The sequence below is a fragment of the Anser anser genome (assembly GCF_964211835.1).
Source record: "Anser anser genome assembly, chromosome: 4".
In the NCBI taxonomy this organism is placed as follows: Eukaryota; Metazoa; Chordata; class Aves; order Anseriformes; family Anatidae; genus Anser; species Anser anser.
Window position 1 is genome coordinate 69,249,209 of NC_139724.1, and position 14,309 is coordinate 69,263,517.

General features: G+C 38.8%; 1 protein-coding gene across 13 annotated transcripts in view; it reads right to left on the bottom strand.

Moving 5' to 3' along the window:
* Nucleotides 1-14,309, bottom strand: part of ADD1 (adducin 1) — a 59,614-nt gene that overhangs the window by 20,641 nt on the left and 24,664 nt on the right. For all 13 annotated transcript variants that reach the window (XM_083833022.1, XM_083833016.1, XM_083833019.1 and 10 more), the window contains exons 2-8: nucleotides 8,066-8,278; nucleotides 6,715-6,877; nucleotides 5,490-5,641; nucleotides 2,405-2,485; nucleotides 1,438-1,587; nucleotides 215-358; nucleotides 1-66 (exon numbers count right to left, since the gene is read on the bottom strand). The exon at nucleotides 1-66 is cut by the window's left edge and continues 33 nt beyond it. In XM_083833022.1, the coding sequence (XP_083689148.1) occupies nucleotides 1-66; nucleotides 215-358; nucleotides 1,438-1,587; nucleotides 2,405-2,485; nucleotides 5,490-5,641; nucleotides 6,715-6,877; nucleotides 8,066-8,260 (951 nt within the window). In that variant the 5' untranslated portion in view covers nucleotides 8,261-8,278. The remainder of the gene's footprint in view (nucleotides 67-214; nucleotides 359-1,437; nucleotides 1,588-2,404; nucleotides 2,486-5,489; nucleotides 5,642-6,714; nucleotides 6,878-8,065; nucleotides 8,279-14,309) is intronic.

Genomic DNA, 14,309 nt, shown 5'->3' on the forward strand with positions numbered 1-14,309 from the left:
ATAGTAGAAAGCCTCCTCAACAGTCTCTCCAACAGATACTAAGCCATGGTTTCTGAGAATAAGGACCTAGAGAGGCATTGCAAAGAGCATTAACAGCAATAATGCAAGTATTTTCAGTGAATTAAATATGGATCCATTTAATCTTGCTCTTGATTAAAGAGCATAGCTCCCTTCCCTCCCACACTTGTCTTTAATTCTAGCTGTAACTACTGACCTTGCTTTTAGGTCCCAAATTTTTCTGAATAACCACCTTTTCTTCATCATCCACTAAAATACCATGGTAGTCATGATAAGCTACGTCCCCTAGAGAAAGTGCTTCAGGTGAAATCGGCAACAGACCACACTTCATTGCAGAAACCTGAGGAACATTAACACAACTAACTTAATTTCTTGCAAGAGGGAAAAAAAAACTGCAAAAGGTACACATCTGGAACACTATATAGACAGTTAAATAGGGATAATACATATCAATATATTGAGATGCAAGTATAAGACCACTCTAGATAGCTCCCTAAAGCAAATTTTTATTTATTTATTTATTTATTTTTTACAACTTCCAGATTGGGTACAAAAGTCTCATTGATCTTGGGTCTGACTTAATACAGCTGCTTTTACATGACATGAACAATAAATGTGAAAAAAAATAAAATCAACTGCATCTTCGCATCTCTCATTCCTTTCACTCCAGTCAGTGATTTATGGTTTTCTCCTCAAAAACGAGAGATTCAGTGACAAACTACAACACACACAAGGAACTCTGCCGCACTACTAAAATTAAGGAACACTGTTAAGACTGTTATACCTGACAATTTTAGGAATCTCAGTCTCAAAATGGTTGCATCACTGCTGTTCATCAGTTAAAAAATAAATGAAAATGACAACTTTAAAGTATCTGAGACACTTGGTGACCAAATGATCGAAAAAAATTCAAAGAGGTAGAACTGATTTGTAACCAGTTTTCCTTATGAGTAATATCTAGTTTTAAAAACATATGAGTTTATCCATCTGCGCATCCACAACATTTTTAAGGGAGTGTTAAAGCGTACCTGAAGTTGTGCTACCAGAGCTTTTTGTACTCAGATCACAGAAAAACATGGAAATATTTAAGAAAGTTTTGATAAATTGTGCTTTGCAAAAACAACACGAAGTATGTAAAAGATCTTATGATGTAGTGTCAAAATATAGGGTCTTTTGTGGTAAAGGACACACAAACACAATATATGTGCTTTCCAATTACAGAGCTCAATATATTTGTCCGACGACCTGTGTAACAAACGAATAAGGAGAGTCTGACTGATTTACACACATATTTGAAGCCAGGAGTAGAGGCTTCATGCCCTTCAAAAAGGAAGCAAAACTATGATTAAGGGGGACCCACCTATTTTCCAGTTTGGGTGTGTGTGGGGAAATCGAACACAAACAAAACAGTGTGCTTACCGCTGCCCCTGCTGGAGTGTGAATATGAACAATGCATTTAACATCAGGTCGAGCTGCATAAATTGCAGAGTGCAAAGTAAAACCAGCTTGGTTTACTCCCAGGTTAGTGCTCCCACGATCAACTACATCTCCCTGTATATTGATTTTAACCTGGAAGTGAAAAAAAATTAGTTTAATAACTCAAAACCATCAAAAATCTGACTTAATTCAGCATCTACCGCTGATACTCTAAAAGCATTATTTTAACAGGTGTAAAAATGTGCATGAGAGGGCTGTAGGCAGGTGAGTAGGTCCCTGACTTGAGGTTGAAGCTTGAAATGTTATTACTCTGCACCTGCTTCACCTCACTGCTAGAGGTTACTTACCTCACCGTAGCCAGAGCAAAAGAATAGTTTGAAAGCTTCCGCTTTGATTCAAAACAAGAAGTCAACCACATTAACTCAAGTTGCCTTTAGCAGCAAGTAAAGAAGATAGAGGCTCACAAAACGCTTCTCATGAGCTAGCAGTTATGGGAGTACTGTCTTCAGCTGCTACCATTGTCTCAAAAAGACTATATCTGCACTCTCGGTTACTTATATCATTAAATAATGACAACTGAATTAGGCATCTGACACAGTATCTTCAAACTGTAACAAGCATTTATGTGTGAAACATAGGATGCTTCCCTCAACAAGCTTTACTCAGCAGGCAATGGCTTTCAAGGGTACAATGTGGTTAGCTACCCTGATGAGTTGGCTCCTGTTTACAGCTAGATCAACTGGAGGACACCTGGTGGTGAACATGTGGAAGAAATCTCTCTCAGAAATGCCTCAGCTGTACCAAAACCAATCATGTTCAATAAAGCTATTTTACACAGGTTACAAACAAAGAAAAGTATTTGCTGGGGATTGAACTTAAACAGCTACAAATACACAGAACAGATTCCGCTATTTGTATTTTACAGTTGTGAAAAACAGTAATTGCTTACCAGACTGGAGGCAGTAACTTCACTGTAAAGGAGTCCAAAAGGTACAATGAGGAAGTGTTCCTGCTCAGAATTCACTCTGGCCTAAGGATAAAAGACGAGTAAGAGCTAAGTTATTAGGAATAGTTTATTAAGGCATGTGATAAGGCCCAAAACCATGAAAATTCCTTCCAGTTCCTGAATATGGAATGGGCAAGTATGTCCATAGCATATGCAATTCAACTTTCATGTATGTTATAACAGATAATCAACATACAGCACACTTAATTAACCCATGTCGAATAGAACCAGATGGTAGGTACATGCCAGAGTCCTTCAGATTGGTCGAAGATTGGTAAAACCTTACATCCTGTGGAAAGGACAACTAGATTACTGTAGATAAAAGGAATTATACTATATGATAAATGCAAAAGTTGTTGTTTTTTTTTTTTAAGAAGAGTAAGTTTATACTCCAACTGTATTTATATTCTAGTAAAACAGAAGGTATGAAATACAAGTGTGTGAGAAAATTTAAGAATTTGGCCCACAAATCTAAAACATCTTGATTCTGAGTAGGGTTTCATCACTGACCTTGGTGCCACGTGAGATATCTGTGAGTTCATAATACAAAAATAATTCTGACTTCAAAATATTCACAGCTTGGAATGCATCTGTTTCAAGACTGTACAATAAAAAGTATTGGACAATTTTAGGAACCTCCCAACTTAAAAAAATAAAAGATTTCACAGAATGATTGAAGTCGGAAGGAACTTCTGGAGGTCATTCGGTCCAACCCCCAAGTTTTCCCTTCCCTGAGACGCATCTACTTTATGCTCACTCAGGCCTTCTACTACTTGCAACATTAAATACATATGTACTTACATATAGTTCTACCATAGAAAAAAGATTTTTTAAAGTAAGTAGTTGATCAGTAATCTAAAGGCTTCCAACACAAAGCTGTCTTCCTTTTGACAAGCTGGTAACATGCCATAGCATAAGAGCCTTAAACTGAACCAGCAAGTTCACGTTAACCCGTACTTTTAGGAATCACCAAAATAGTTCTCATTACAGAATTGTAGGTGATCTAAAAAATCTTTTACTTAAGTTACACGCGACAAAAAACAGGTATTAATCAAATGCTCTGAAAGCTAATGAAAACCTGAACAAAAGATCAACAAGCAGCAACTCACAAATCACCTCACTTTAGGATTAGATCCAATAAACTGCTTGTGCCCTCAAAACAAACCAAGACTCAATAAATGAAGTACATTCGGCTAACCTGTAATCTCAAATTCTGCCTAACCCTGGAGGCACCTAAGCTTACTATACATTGCTTCATTTGACATGAAAGCTCTTCATGCTCTGTAATTCTGCTTCTGTAGTCAGGACTGCACCAGTCTGAACAATTCCACACACAGCCACTGTCAGTGATTGATAAGGATCCAGAGAAGCAAGATACTCCACCCAGCTCCCTGATATGGCCGGATTGGCATGTGCTCTCATATCCTCACAGTTCCTTTCCCCTCTAACACGCGGGGTCACACCCCCTCACAGAAGGCTGTTGTCTCTTTTTTTTAATTATCCGAGATACACACTGATGACTTTCAACTTCAATTCAATCGCCTAGTAATGAGAGCATCCATTCAAAGAAAAATAAAAGAAAAAAGAAGACCTGGAGTCAAAATCCAGCTCTGCATGAAGCAATAACATCTGCCACGTTCTAAGGAGTGCCTTACTTCCACAATACCATTAAACGTATGTGTATACAGAACAAAGGCGAGACTATTTTGTAAATACTACAACCTTGTTCCACATCAACTTCTGAAGGTAAATTACAGCTCTTAGTCACCTTTCAGGATGCTATTCACTGGAGGAGTTTGTAAAGGCAGTAAAGGAAAAGTTGAACTATGACTTGTGATTGCTGGTGACAAACCACTTCCAAAAAACTTTCCAACACCACTTTGCCCTTCAAAAGCTATCTAAAATACTTTCAGCATCTCATACTCTAAGCATTCTGTCTTCCATCTCAACTGGTATAATCCATCTCAACACCATCTAACCAGCCTGTGCTGCCCCCTGCCCAGGCCTCTAGGCACACGGCTCTAAACCCATACTCCCAGGCGTGAACATGACGCTAGAAAGCCATCTCCAAGCCTGCTTGCTTGGAAGTCTTTTTACTGCATTAATGTTTCTTACAAAATCAATTCTCCTGTCACGTATGAAAAGTCAGGGGGTGGCACAGAGTTGTTTACAAGAATCACTGTGTTGGATACATTCCCTTACTGAAGTAACCAAATGGTCTAATCAACATTGCCCCCATCTCATGCCTACCCATATCATTTACAATCTTCATCAATTCACAGGTAATACACCTTGAAATCTCAAAAAGCAGTAATAATGAAATTACCATATTTCATTCAGATTGCAACAAAAAAAGGAAAATGCATCAAGGACAACCTCTACTATGTAAAAAAACAATTCAGCTCTGTTAGGGAAACAATTGACTGGGTTGCACACCACAGCTGTGACTTCACTCATGAGACTCATGTTGATCATTCTTCTGGCACATAAAACCTCCTTGATTTGACCCCCTTGTCATTCTTATTATGGATGCCAGCGATTACTCAGTCACAAAGAAAATTGTTGGCACGCAGCGTTAAGCTAAGCAGTCCGCTCATGTTCAGAAATACTAATGGTTTCTTTTTCAAAAAGGTCAGTAGAGAATTTTCAGTGAAATTGAACTGTATGACTAGTGAAAAGATATTTTAGTACTTAGAAAGAAGATGAAGACATCACCTTGCAGAATAATACGTATCGTTATTCAAAACATTTAAGATACTACGAGACTAAGTCTTTCAGAAACCTTAGGTTTCATCGTAAGAACTTCCATGCACACTCTCTTAAGGCTATTCAGGCTATGGTAGCTGATATCCAAGCTGTTTCAGTTCTTGTTCTTGAGATGCAAAGACTAAATCTCTTCACTATTATACTGCTTTCAATACCACTTTGCTCCTCTTCCACACAAAGAGAAAATGACCGACGAGGGAGGGAAACAATTCGCTTGCACATTAAAACAATTGGTTCAGTTATCTGTTGATTCAATACTCACTGTTATGTGATTGTAAATAAGCTGAGACCAGCCAAAGAGATCTGCTAATCTGTAGAAAGCTGCCAATTTACATCGTAATAACTTCTCCCCTTTTTCATAAGCAATGGAATCAGAGCCCCTCAGATCATTCACTGGTGTCACCATGCCAAGACCTAAAAAGCAGAAGGGAAGAAAGCACAAGGCAGTTGTGCACAACAGCAGTTAAAACCTAACATTGTTATAGTGGTCTTTCTTACTATTTAATATCAACATGTTAGTCTAAGAAATGGACAGCAAATTTTAATTACTATAATGTCATAATGCACATGACACGAATCTAACTATAGTCTCTGACACAATCTTAGATGGAGTCCGCATGTTTCCTTCCCTAATATTCATTAGGGCTAAGGGGACAATGAGTTCTTAGCAATTTCCCCCGCCTCAAACTCATGATTGTCTATAAAATGCAACTTTCCATTGATAACAGAAAAGTGTAACCCCAAATACTCCACTTTGAGATATGATTTTGTATTCCTGGAAAGGAGAATTATACATATAACAAGATGCACACAAATCCATTTAATTATGAAAAAATAAGTACAGGCTACACAGAGGAGGAAGATTATGGTAAAGCATTACAAATTCTGTAGGTCTAGTCCATTGAAAAATGTGATTTAGAGTAGCTGTGAGTGAGCAGAATCTGCCATGCTACAGTCTGAACTATAGATTACCTCTGGAGCACAGGCAGGGATTTATATTATCCTAAGACAAAACCTGTGTACACAAGCATTTTCACACTTCCAGTTTTTATTATGCTTGCCAATGTTTCTTGTCTATAGCTTCACTTTGCAAAGGAAAGCTGCAAACAGTACTTCAGTGGCAAAAAATAATTAGTTTCTAAAGACCTTCACTGTTACTAAGCTATTAAATGAGTTTAGTTTTCCTGGATACAATCCATTTGGTAAACATTAAAATGTTTAAGTTTTCAACTAGTGTTCACTATCAGGCTTACCTTTCAATTAAGGTATTTTACTTGACGTGGTCTTTGATATGAATTATATACACGAATCCCATTGCATATCAATGTCATTTAGAGACTAATCAATGCATTTTCTGTTTGCAATGCTCCCTTGAGCAGACAGGATAGTATTTAAGCTTCACAGCACATTTCATTGCATTCACACTGTCTTCATTTTAAGCCTTTCAAACAAGAGAATTCAACTATTATATGCTTAGGTGCACTCACTCATGTTTAACGCAGCCATTCCGCCTTGTGGTGCTGCTGGGTAGACATTTGGCACATTTGTTGTCATAAAATCTGCAATCTGCTGTAAAGCCAATAAACCTGTTGGATTCTTCCCCTTCTTAAATTGTTCCTGGATCATGGATTCCAATTCTTCACAAAAAGCCTGGCAACAGGACATGTCATATTGTAAAGCAAGCATGAACGAACTTCAACCTTTCATACAGACCTTCTTTTTAACACTTCAATGGAAGCGTGCTATCTCTTTTCTCCAAAGTAGTTCAGGGCAGTATTACTGGGTGCACGCTGTTACTGCTGCTGTCTGGAGCCCCAGTGATAGGAGTAACTTTTTCTGTAAATGGAAATGTCAGTATTCTCTCTCATTGAGCCTATTAATGTGGATTACTGGAAGAAGAAGAAAGATGTACAACTGACTTAAAAGAACACAAAACCTGAATGGAAAAGTAGCAGAACCCAGAAAGAGAAGAAAAAAATATTAGCATGGCTCAGAGGGAACTAAGAGCCAAGGAGATATCCAGAACCATGTAGGAATACCCATGGGATTTTAAAACTATGCTTAAACTAAGGGTCTGTTTACTTCTTTTCTAATTTTTGTTGTTATTGTTTATCTTTGGCAGAAGGAAAACAAGATTTTTACTATTGCTAGTAGATGCTGCTTTTGACAAGAATATTCAAGTTTGTAATGAAAGTATTCCAATAGTTACATTAATCTAAATAAAAGGGGTTGGTTTCACATGAAAACCAGTAAATATAACACCACATCCCTACTCTTAGTGAAGACATGTCACAAAGGGTTTTGTATCTAAAGTTACCCATAAGTTACTACAAAAGGAACAAACTTAATGAGAGCAGCTTTGTTTTGTGCACTCTCTCCAGGAGGAAAACATCTTTAATAGTAAAATTCAAATAATTCACTGCTTATTATTGTGCACCTTTTCTGGAAGGGAAGCATAATATTTCATATGTCAAAATAACCCATAAAAAAACTGAACGTAGGGCAGACCTGCCCTGTACAAGCTACTCCTGGAAGAGTTACTTAATTTAATGCTTACATAAATGCTAAAATACAAAAAATGAAAAAGTGTCTCACTAGGACTAGATGGATGATATGAAAAAGTGTTGACTGACTGATTATAGACAGAATTCTGAAAGCAAGTCTGAACCTGCTTCACGTGTAGACATTCAACCAGATAACGTGAGAAAATCAGGCTACAGATACTTTAGAGGAAAGGCTAGTCAGAAAAAAGTAACACAGGTCTAAGACAACAAACTTCTCCAGCTTTAGAGATATAATAAATTTATCACTTTAAAGATGTGCATTTTCTTTTCTTACTGGGCTTTGAAGAATCATGGAGACTCTCTTCTTCTGTTCCATCATGTTAAAGTCCTGGCGAAGGTCGGGTGCCATATTTCTCTCTCTCAAATAATCTGGATTATTTTCATCAACTCGATCAAAATACCTCTCTTTATGAGGAGCTGTTGTTGGAGGTGGTGAAGTCACCACCGCTGCACCAGAATCACCATTCATAGTACAATTTTATGGAACCTATGAATGCGGGATCAAAGAAGAAAAGTAAATAAAACACGGAAATGATTAAGAATTTTGTATATGTTCTTGTTTCAGAGTAAAATCCACCTAAAATTAACACGGCCTCCCACACATGAAAGCCATGTTTGTGTGGTTGGATAGCAATATTTTAGAGAAAAAGATTTTAAGATAAACAACTAGCATATATGTTAGCCTACTTTTCTAAGCCAAATATATTACATGTGTACATGCTACACGAGACCACTACTATATCTCCCATTTAAACCACTCCTATTTCTTTAAGCTGTCTCCAAAGCTTGATTTTTCACAAGCATGCAAGTCTTTCAAATCTTGTCACAGTCTATGAGATGATAACACGCGATGTCTAAACTCACTGTAACTTTTTTTAGTATATAAAGTCATATGGATATTGTATAAACTGGAATTTAAATCGTTACCAAAAATAGGATATTACATATGCTCATTAATATGAAGAATCAACGCCACCAAAACATGCTCAAATTGCAAACACATTTCTGGAGACAAGCTCAGAAATACTCTACAACCTGAAGCATGCTTTTCACAAACGTATTCATTTTGGGTTCCTTCCACAACGTGCCCAACACTACATTAGCATGTGGTTTTTGAATCTGGAAACCACACACACAAACAGAACCTCCACCCACTGGCCAAGGCTCATTTCAGTTTCATATGCTATAACAAACAATTGCACATATCTACTAGAAAGCCTGAAAACCTCAGCTGGTATTGCTCAGAGCCTCCTTTCACTCACAAGAATCCCTTTGTGTAACATTAGCCCACTTTTCTTGGCAACATATTATAACATTCCTTCGAAAAAATCCTTTTTGGAAGATTTTGTGAGGCCTTCCGCCGACAAGCCTAACAGCAGTTTATTAAAGGTGCCTTGTAACACCTTGAGACTTGGATCTCTGATTCCTGATCATCTGACATACCAAATCATTTTTTTTTTTCCAAAAAAGATTTTCTTTGCATACCACACACGATTAAACAACACGTGACCAACACAAACTGTGCTTCACTGAACTGTAACAAGGATATTTACCGAGGAATGGCTTGCCAGTTCAGCCAACTGCAATTCTGTATGTACGTTACACACAAAATATGCAGAGTTGAAATCCCTCACCATCATGACATTTAGTTACTTTACCAAGAAAACGAGCCAAGAGAAGCTAGCAGGTCTTCTGGAGGTACAGGAAGAGATAAAGCGAATGAAGCAGCAGCATCTAGCTCCCCGTCCCAGTAAGACAGAACAGACTCATTTCAGTAACAGTGATTTAGACCAGGGGTGGAGACAGGCAGGAAAACCCCAATTTAAACAGCCAGTTTCATTATGTACCTTCAGTTTTGCAAGGCTTAGTAGTGTTAAAATCTGCTAATACTGCCAACTTACTGCAACTCCTTCCGCTATGTGATGGGAGAGACTGTACATATCTTCATTAAGTAACGAAGAATCTTCTACGGGTTATATCGAGCAAATATTGAGGCATGTCTCTATTTTACTGTTTTGAAGTTTTCCTTAGTTACTTGTCATGAACAGTACTTGCTTGTAAATTAGGAATCTATTTGCATATTTATTAGCTAAAACGACCTCAGACATGGACGCACATAGAAGAGGAAAGTTTACATGTTACTCTGATACACAAAATATCTTAAAATCGCTGCAGTGAGAGAAGTGATCTGCTTCAAGACTTCACAATCAGTAGATCTCGTCCTCTTTAATTCTTCCACTAGAAAATAAGCCTGCCTGCTGTTTCAAAACCCACCTAGTTTCTTATTTTGGAATGAGCAAATCACTGAACTGTGCCAGTTGAATACAGTGGGTAACAGAAAAGCCTTTTTCTTGAATCTGCAGAAGAGAACACCATTATAAAAATCTGCGAGCTCTTAAACACTCGGGTGTCAGATGCTCAGGGCTTTAGTGGTTTCCACTAGCTGAGTTGCTAAACGCAGGCACCCCTGCACTGTTTCAAGTCCAAGCTTTAAAACACTCAGGTTTTCATTTATTTTTTTTAAGCAGCCATGAACACATCTTTATTATCGTCACACTTCTTTTAATTATTGGCTTTCCTCCTCCCAGGAGGAAATACAGGGCATAGCCAGAAGAAATAATGCTTTCATCCAGACAAAAAGCCTTTTGAGGACTTGGACGCAGGAAGTTTTAGACAAGCAAAGTTGTAAGCAAGCAGCCGCCCCTCCTTTGCCAGCTCCAGGTCCCCAGCACCCACCCTCCACATCCTGCTCCCCTGCACAACCTCCCGTCTGTGCCAGTTGTCCTTTTGCACCCAGAACGGCTTCCCAACAGCCACCACCACTTCCTACAACCCCTCAAGTTCTATTATCAGTTCTAATCTTCTATGACCTTTTTTGTTGTTGTTGTTGTTGCAAAACCACAACTCGTACCTCACCACCCGCTGCTTACCACACAGAGTAAGAGAGGTCAGAAGTGGTGCCCGGGCAAGGCTGCTGCTCTTTACTCTCACACTGGAAAGGAGCTGGTCCCAACAGCCTTGCACAGGTGATACCAAAATAGGACCACAGCACCTCCCTAAAGCTGTGTTACTCCTTCACCTTGTCTAAAATGGCATTTGAGAAGGTCCTGGAAAGCTCTTACTGTTTCAGCACTAGCTAGCGGCAATAATTTAACAGGAAATTCAGTGTTTAATGTTAAGTGGTCCTTCCATAACTGAGGTTAAATCTCCGTTCCATAGCTGAGTTCTATAGATACTCACAATTAACGGCATCCCACCCCTCCGTGTGGTCTTGCAGTCAACTGTTTTAACATAACTTTAACAGTAATTGTCAATTTCCATGTCTGTCAACTGCTGCTGCTGATAAAGGGTTTCGCATTAGAAACAGACCTGTTGGACATTTTACACAAGCTATCAAAATTTACTTGTTAATTTCCTCTGAGCCCCTTTGAGGGTAAGGCAAGATGGACTCTCCCGTAAGAACTTTAGTAAGACACAAACCATAAATAAAACGAATCTCAACAGTTGAGCTGAGCACACGCTGGGAAGTAAGATAAACTGCAATGTCAATGGACTTCTTGCCACAATAACTGTTTTTAATGCGAGAGCCTTCTCTAACATAACGGTGTCAGTGAAACCACACCCTTAACTGAAAAGCCGTGGCTGCAAGATGTAAGCGCGTACAAAGCCCTCCTTTTCGGAACAGCGACTTTCAAACAGAGAGACTATCAGAGGAAGCAGCATCCATCGCTGGGGAAAGAAATCCATGAAATTCACATCACAGCTTACAATAACTGAAGCAGTTAGACCCATTCGTCTAATAGGCACGTACATAAACACTACAGACTTCAAACACACACTGCATCAAATGAGAAGCACCGAGCCAACTCACAGCACATGGTATTTATCGTCAGTGTGTGCATGTGCACATGTGTACTATACACAGGCTGGTTGTGAAATCATTCTTGTTTGGAAACCAGCTTTATAAAAAGTATAGTGCGCTTGCAGATAACGAGCAGTGTTTATGACAAAAGGCTGAAATTATTAATACTTAGGATTACTTTTATCCTCCCAAATTATCTTATAACCCATGAAAGTTCCATTACAATGCACCTAAGAGGAAGCAGTGTTATGGAGCTTAATTTAAACAACAGAAGAAAGGTTTAGAAAACGAACAGCACAAAATGGATTCTATTAACATTCAGAAAGAAGAAAAATATCTCAACCTTTTAAACAGCTTTCATTCCCCAATACTCAGTAAGGAGAATTAAATGATGCACACTTAGTTAACTAATGAAATTGGTAAGACACTGAGTAACAGCCGATTAGAATCTACTATAACTGAAGGGCACATAAAAAAACAACACCTTAAATCTAAAAAAAATACATAAAACAATTTTCAAAGCCATAGTAGATTTGGGATGAGACCTCACTGTCGTTCAGAAACACATTTAAAACTTTAAAACAAACATTAAATTCATGTAATTCCTGGAAGTTGGGAAAGGACCAGCTAACCATATTTCTTGGAGGAAACGATGCTGCAGTCGCTTAAAGGTTGGTGGGTTTTTGTTCTTGCTGTGGGAGTATTGTGGAGGTATTTTTTTTTTTGTCTTTTTCTGCCATTTCCTAAACTCCCCCAATCACAAACTGCAATTGCAATTGGTTATTTTTTGCTCCTCCACACCCAGAGGAAAAGAATTTTTGCTTTAGGCTGCAGTTGGCTGGGACTCGACCTAATCTAAGGGCTCGCTGCCACCAAGGGACAGACCACATCTCTTCACACCAACGCAGCTTCAAGTCTGCTGAGGCTGATTCAGAATAAAAATACACTCAGAGAAGCAAGGAGGAGGTTGTGTCAAGATGACAAGGGAACCCAGAAGACTTCTAAGAAATTTTCGAAAATACTGCCAGCTCTAAGAAAGCACATGCAAGAAGTAAAAGAGAACCACCCCCACCCCCACCCCCCCAAAAAAAAAGAAATAACTGTAGGGTGTGGATTTTGTTGTTGTTGTTTTTAAAGTCTAGGAGAGTTATCTGATCAAAACCTTGCAGAATCAAGTCATTTCAGAGAACAGAAAAAAAAAAATCCACCAAAATCCTGTTCCCTTCTCGGTGGCTTCCAAGTCCTATGTACGAAATGCCATGTGAACAAAACATACGGATGGGAACTTGTGCAGAAGTGTGAAATGGATCAGCAGCACACTGCTCAGCTGAGAGCAGCCCTTACAATTTCAGGCAACAAACTGACAACAAAAACTGAAGGAGGCCACTCCCAGCACATACAGCTTGAGAGACCTATTTTGACAGCAATATAGTAATTTGCTTTGTATCCCCTTTTTTCAACAACTTATCTCCTGTCATGCCAGAACTATGCCCCAGAGACCTACCAAAGGGAAACAAGCTTTGACAAGAAGTTCCTGGAGAAGGGACAAGTTAGAATAACAAACCCGTTTTCTTGACTTTTGCGCAAGCAGCAGTCTTTGTGGAGTACAACTTCCCTGAAAGCGATGTTAAGACAGGTAGTGTGCTGGTACGGGGAGAGAGCTCTGCGTTGGGTACAAGGAGGTGGGGACAGAAGTGTGAGGAGTGTGTTTACAGCCCAGAAAAGGGAGGCTGGCGGATGGCACAGGGCTGTGGGACGGAGAGGGGAGGTGACAGGAGGGAACACGGGGATGTGCTGCTGCAGGCAGCGAGGCCCCTGGACACCGAACAGTGGGGAGGCAGCGGGGGAGCAGAGCGCCCATCCCCAGAAAATCATTTGGTATCTGTAAAAAAAAAAAAAAAAAAGCACAGATTTTTGTTCCTAGCACCCAATATTCTGGTACTTTCTGGATTTTTATTTTCCCAAGTTTCCTTTACTTTAGAATAAAATTTCATCTTGCTCCTCGAAAAAATTATGATGACTGGCTAATAGGGAAATACATTATTCATTATTTGCACTGCAGTTTCCTTCATTTTCGGTAAGAACATTTTGGCATTGATGACATTGGGTTTGTTCTTTCCATTTCAAATGTTTCCTACTGAACTTTTAAAAGGAGAAGTTGGCACTGACTTAGGAAGTCTACAAACAAAGAAAGTAAATCATGACTGTACTACTTAACAGACAACGTACTTTACATCATGAACAACCAGATTCTTCTTTTTCTTTTTCCTTTTGAACCAAATGTTCCCAGCTCATGCATCTTCAAAGTTTCCCCTGCTCTTTGTTTTCATACAGGAAGAGACTAGTTCACAAAAAGGAACACTTCTTTATCTTGTGCTCAGTGAAGGCACCATCAGCTTGCTTACCAAGAGAGATGCTGCGAGTTAAGTACTGGACTCTTTAAACAGAGAGAAAAAACACCTATGAGCTTATTTCACTAAAAGTACTTCATTTCCATTTCATATTGATAACATTGTGCCATAGAATCTGTAACAGCAGTTCAAGAAACAAGCAGGGTTAGAGAAAAAGGCAAAGAAAAAATTAGACCGAGTTACAAAAAAACTTTCTTGAAAAGCATCTACTTTGTCCTTTATTTTTTGCAATTATTTCAAATTTT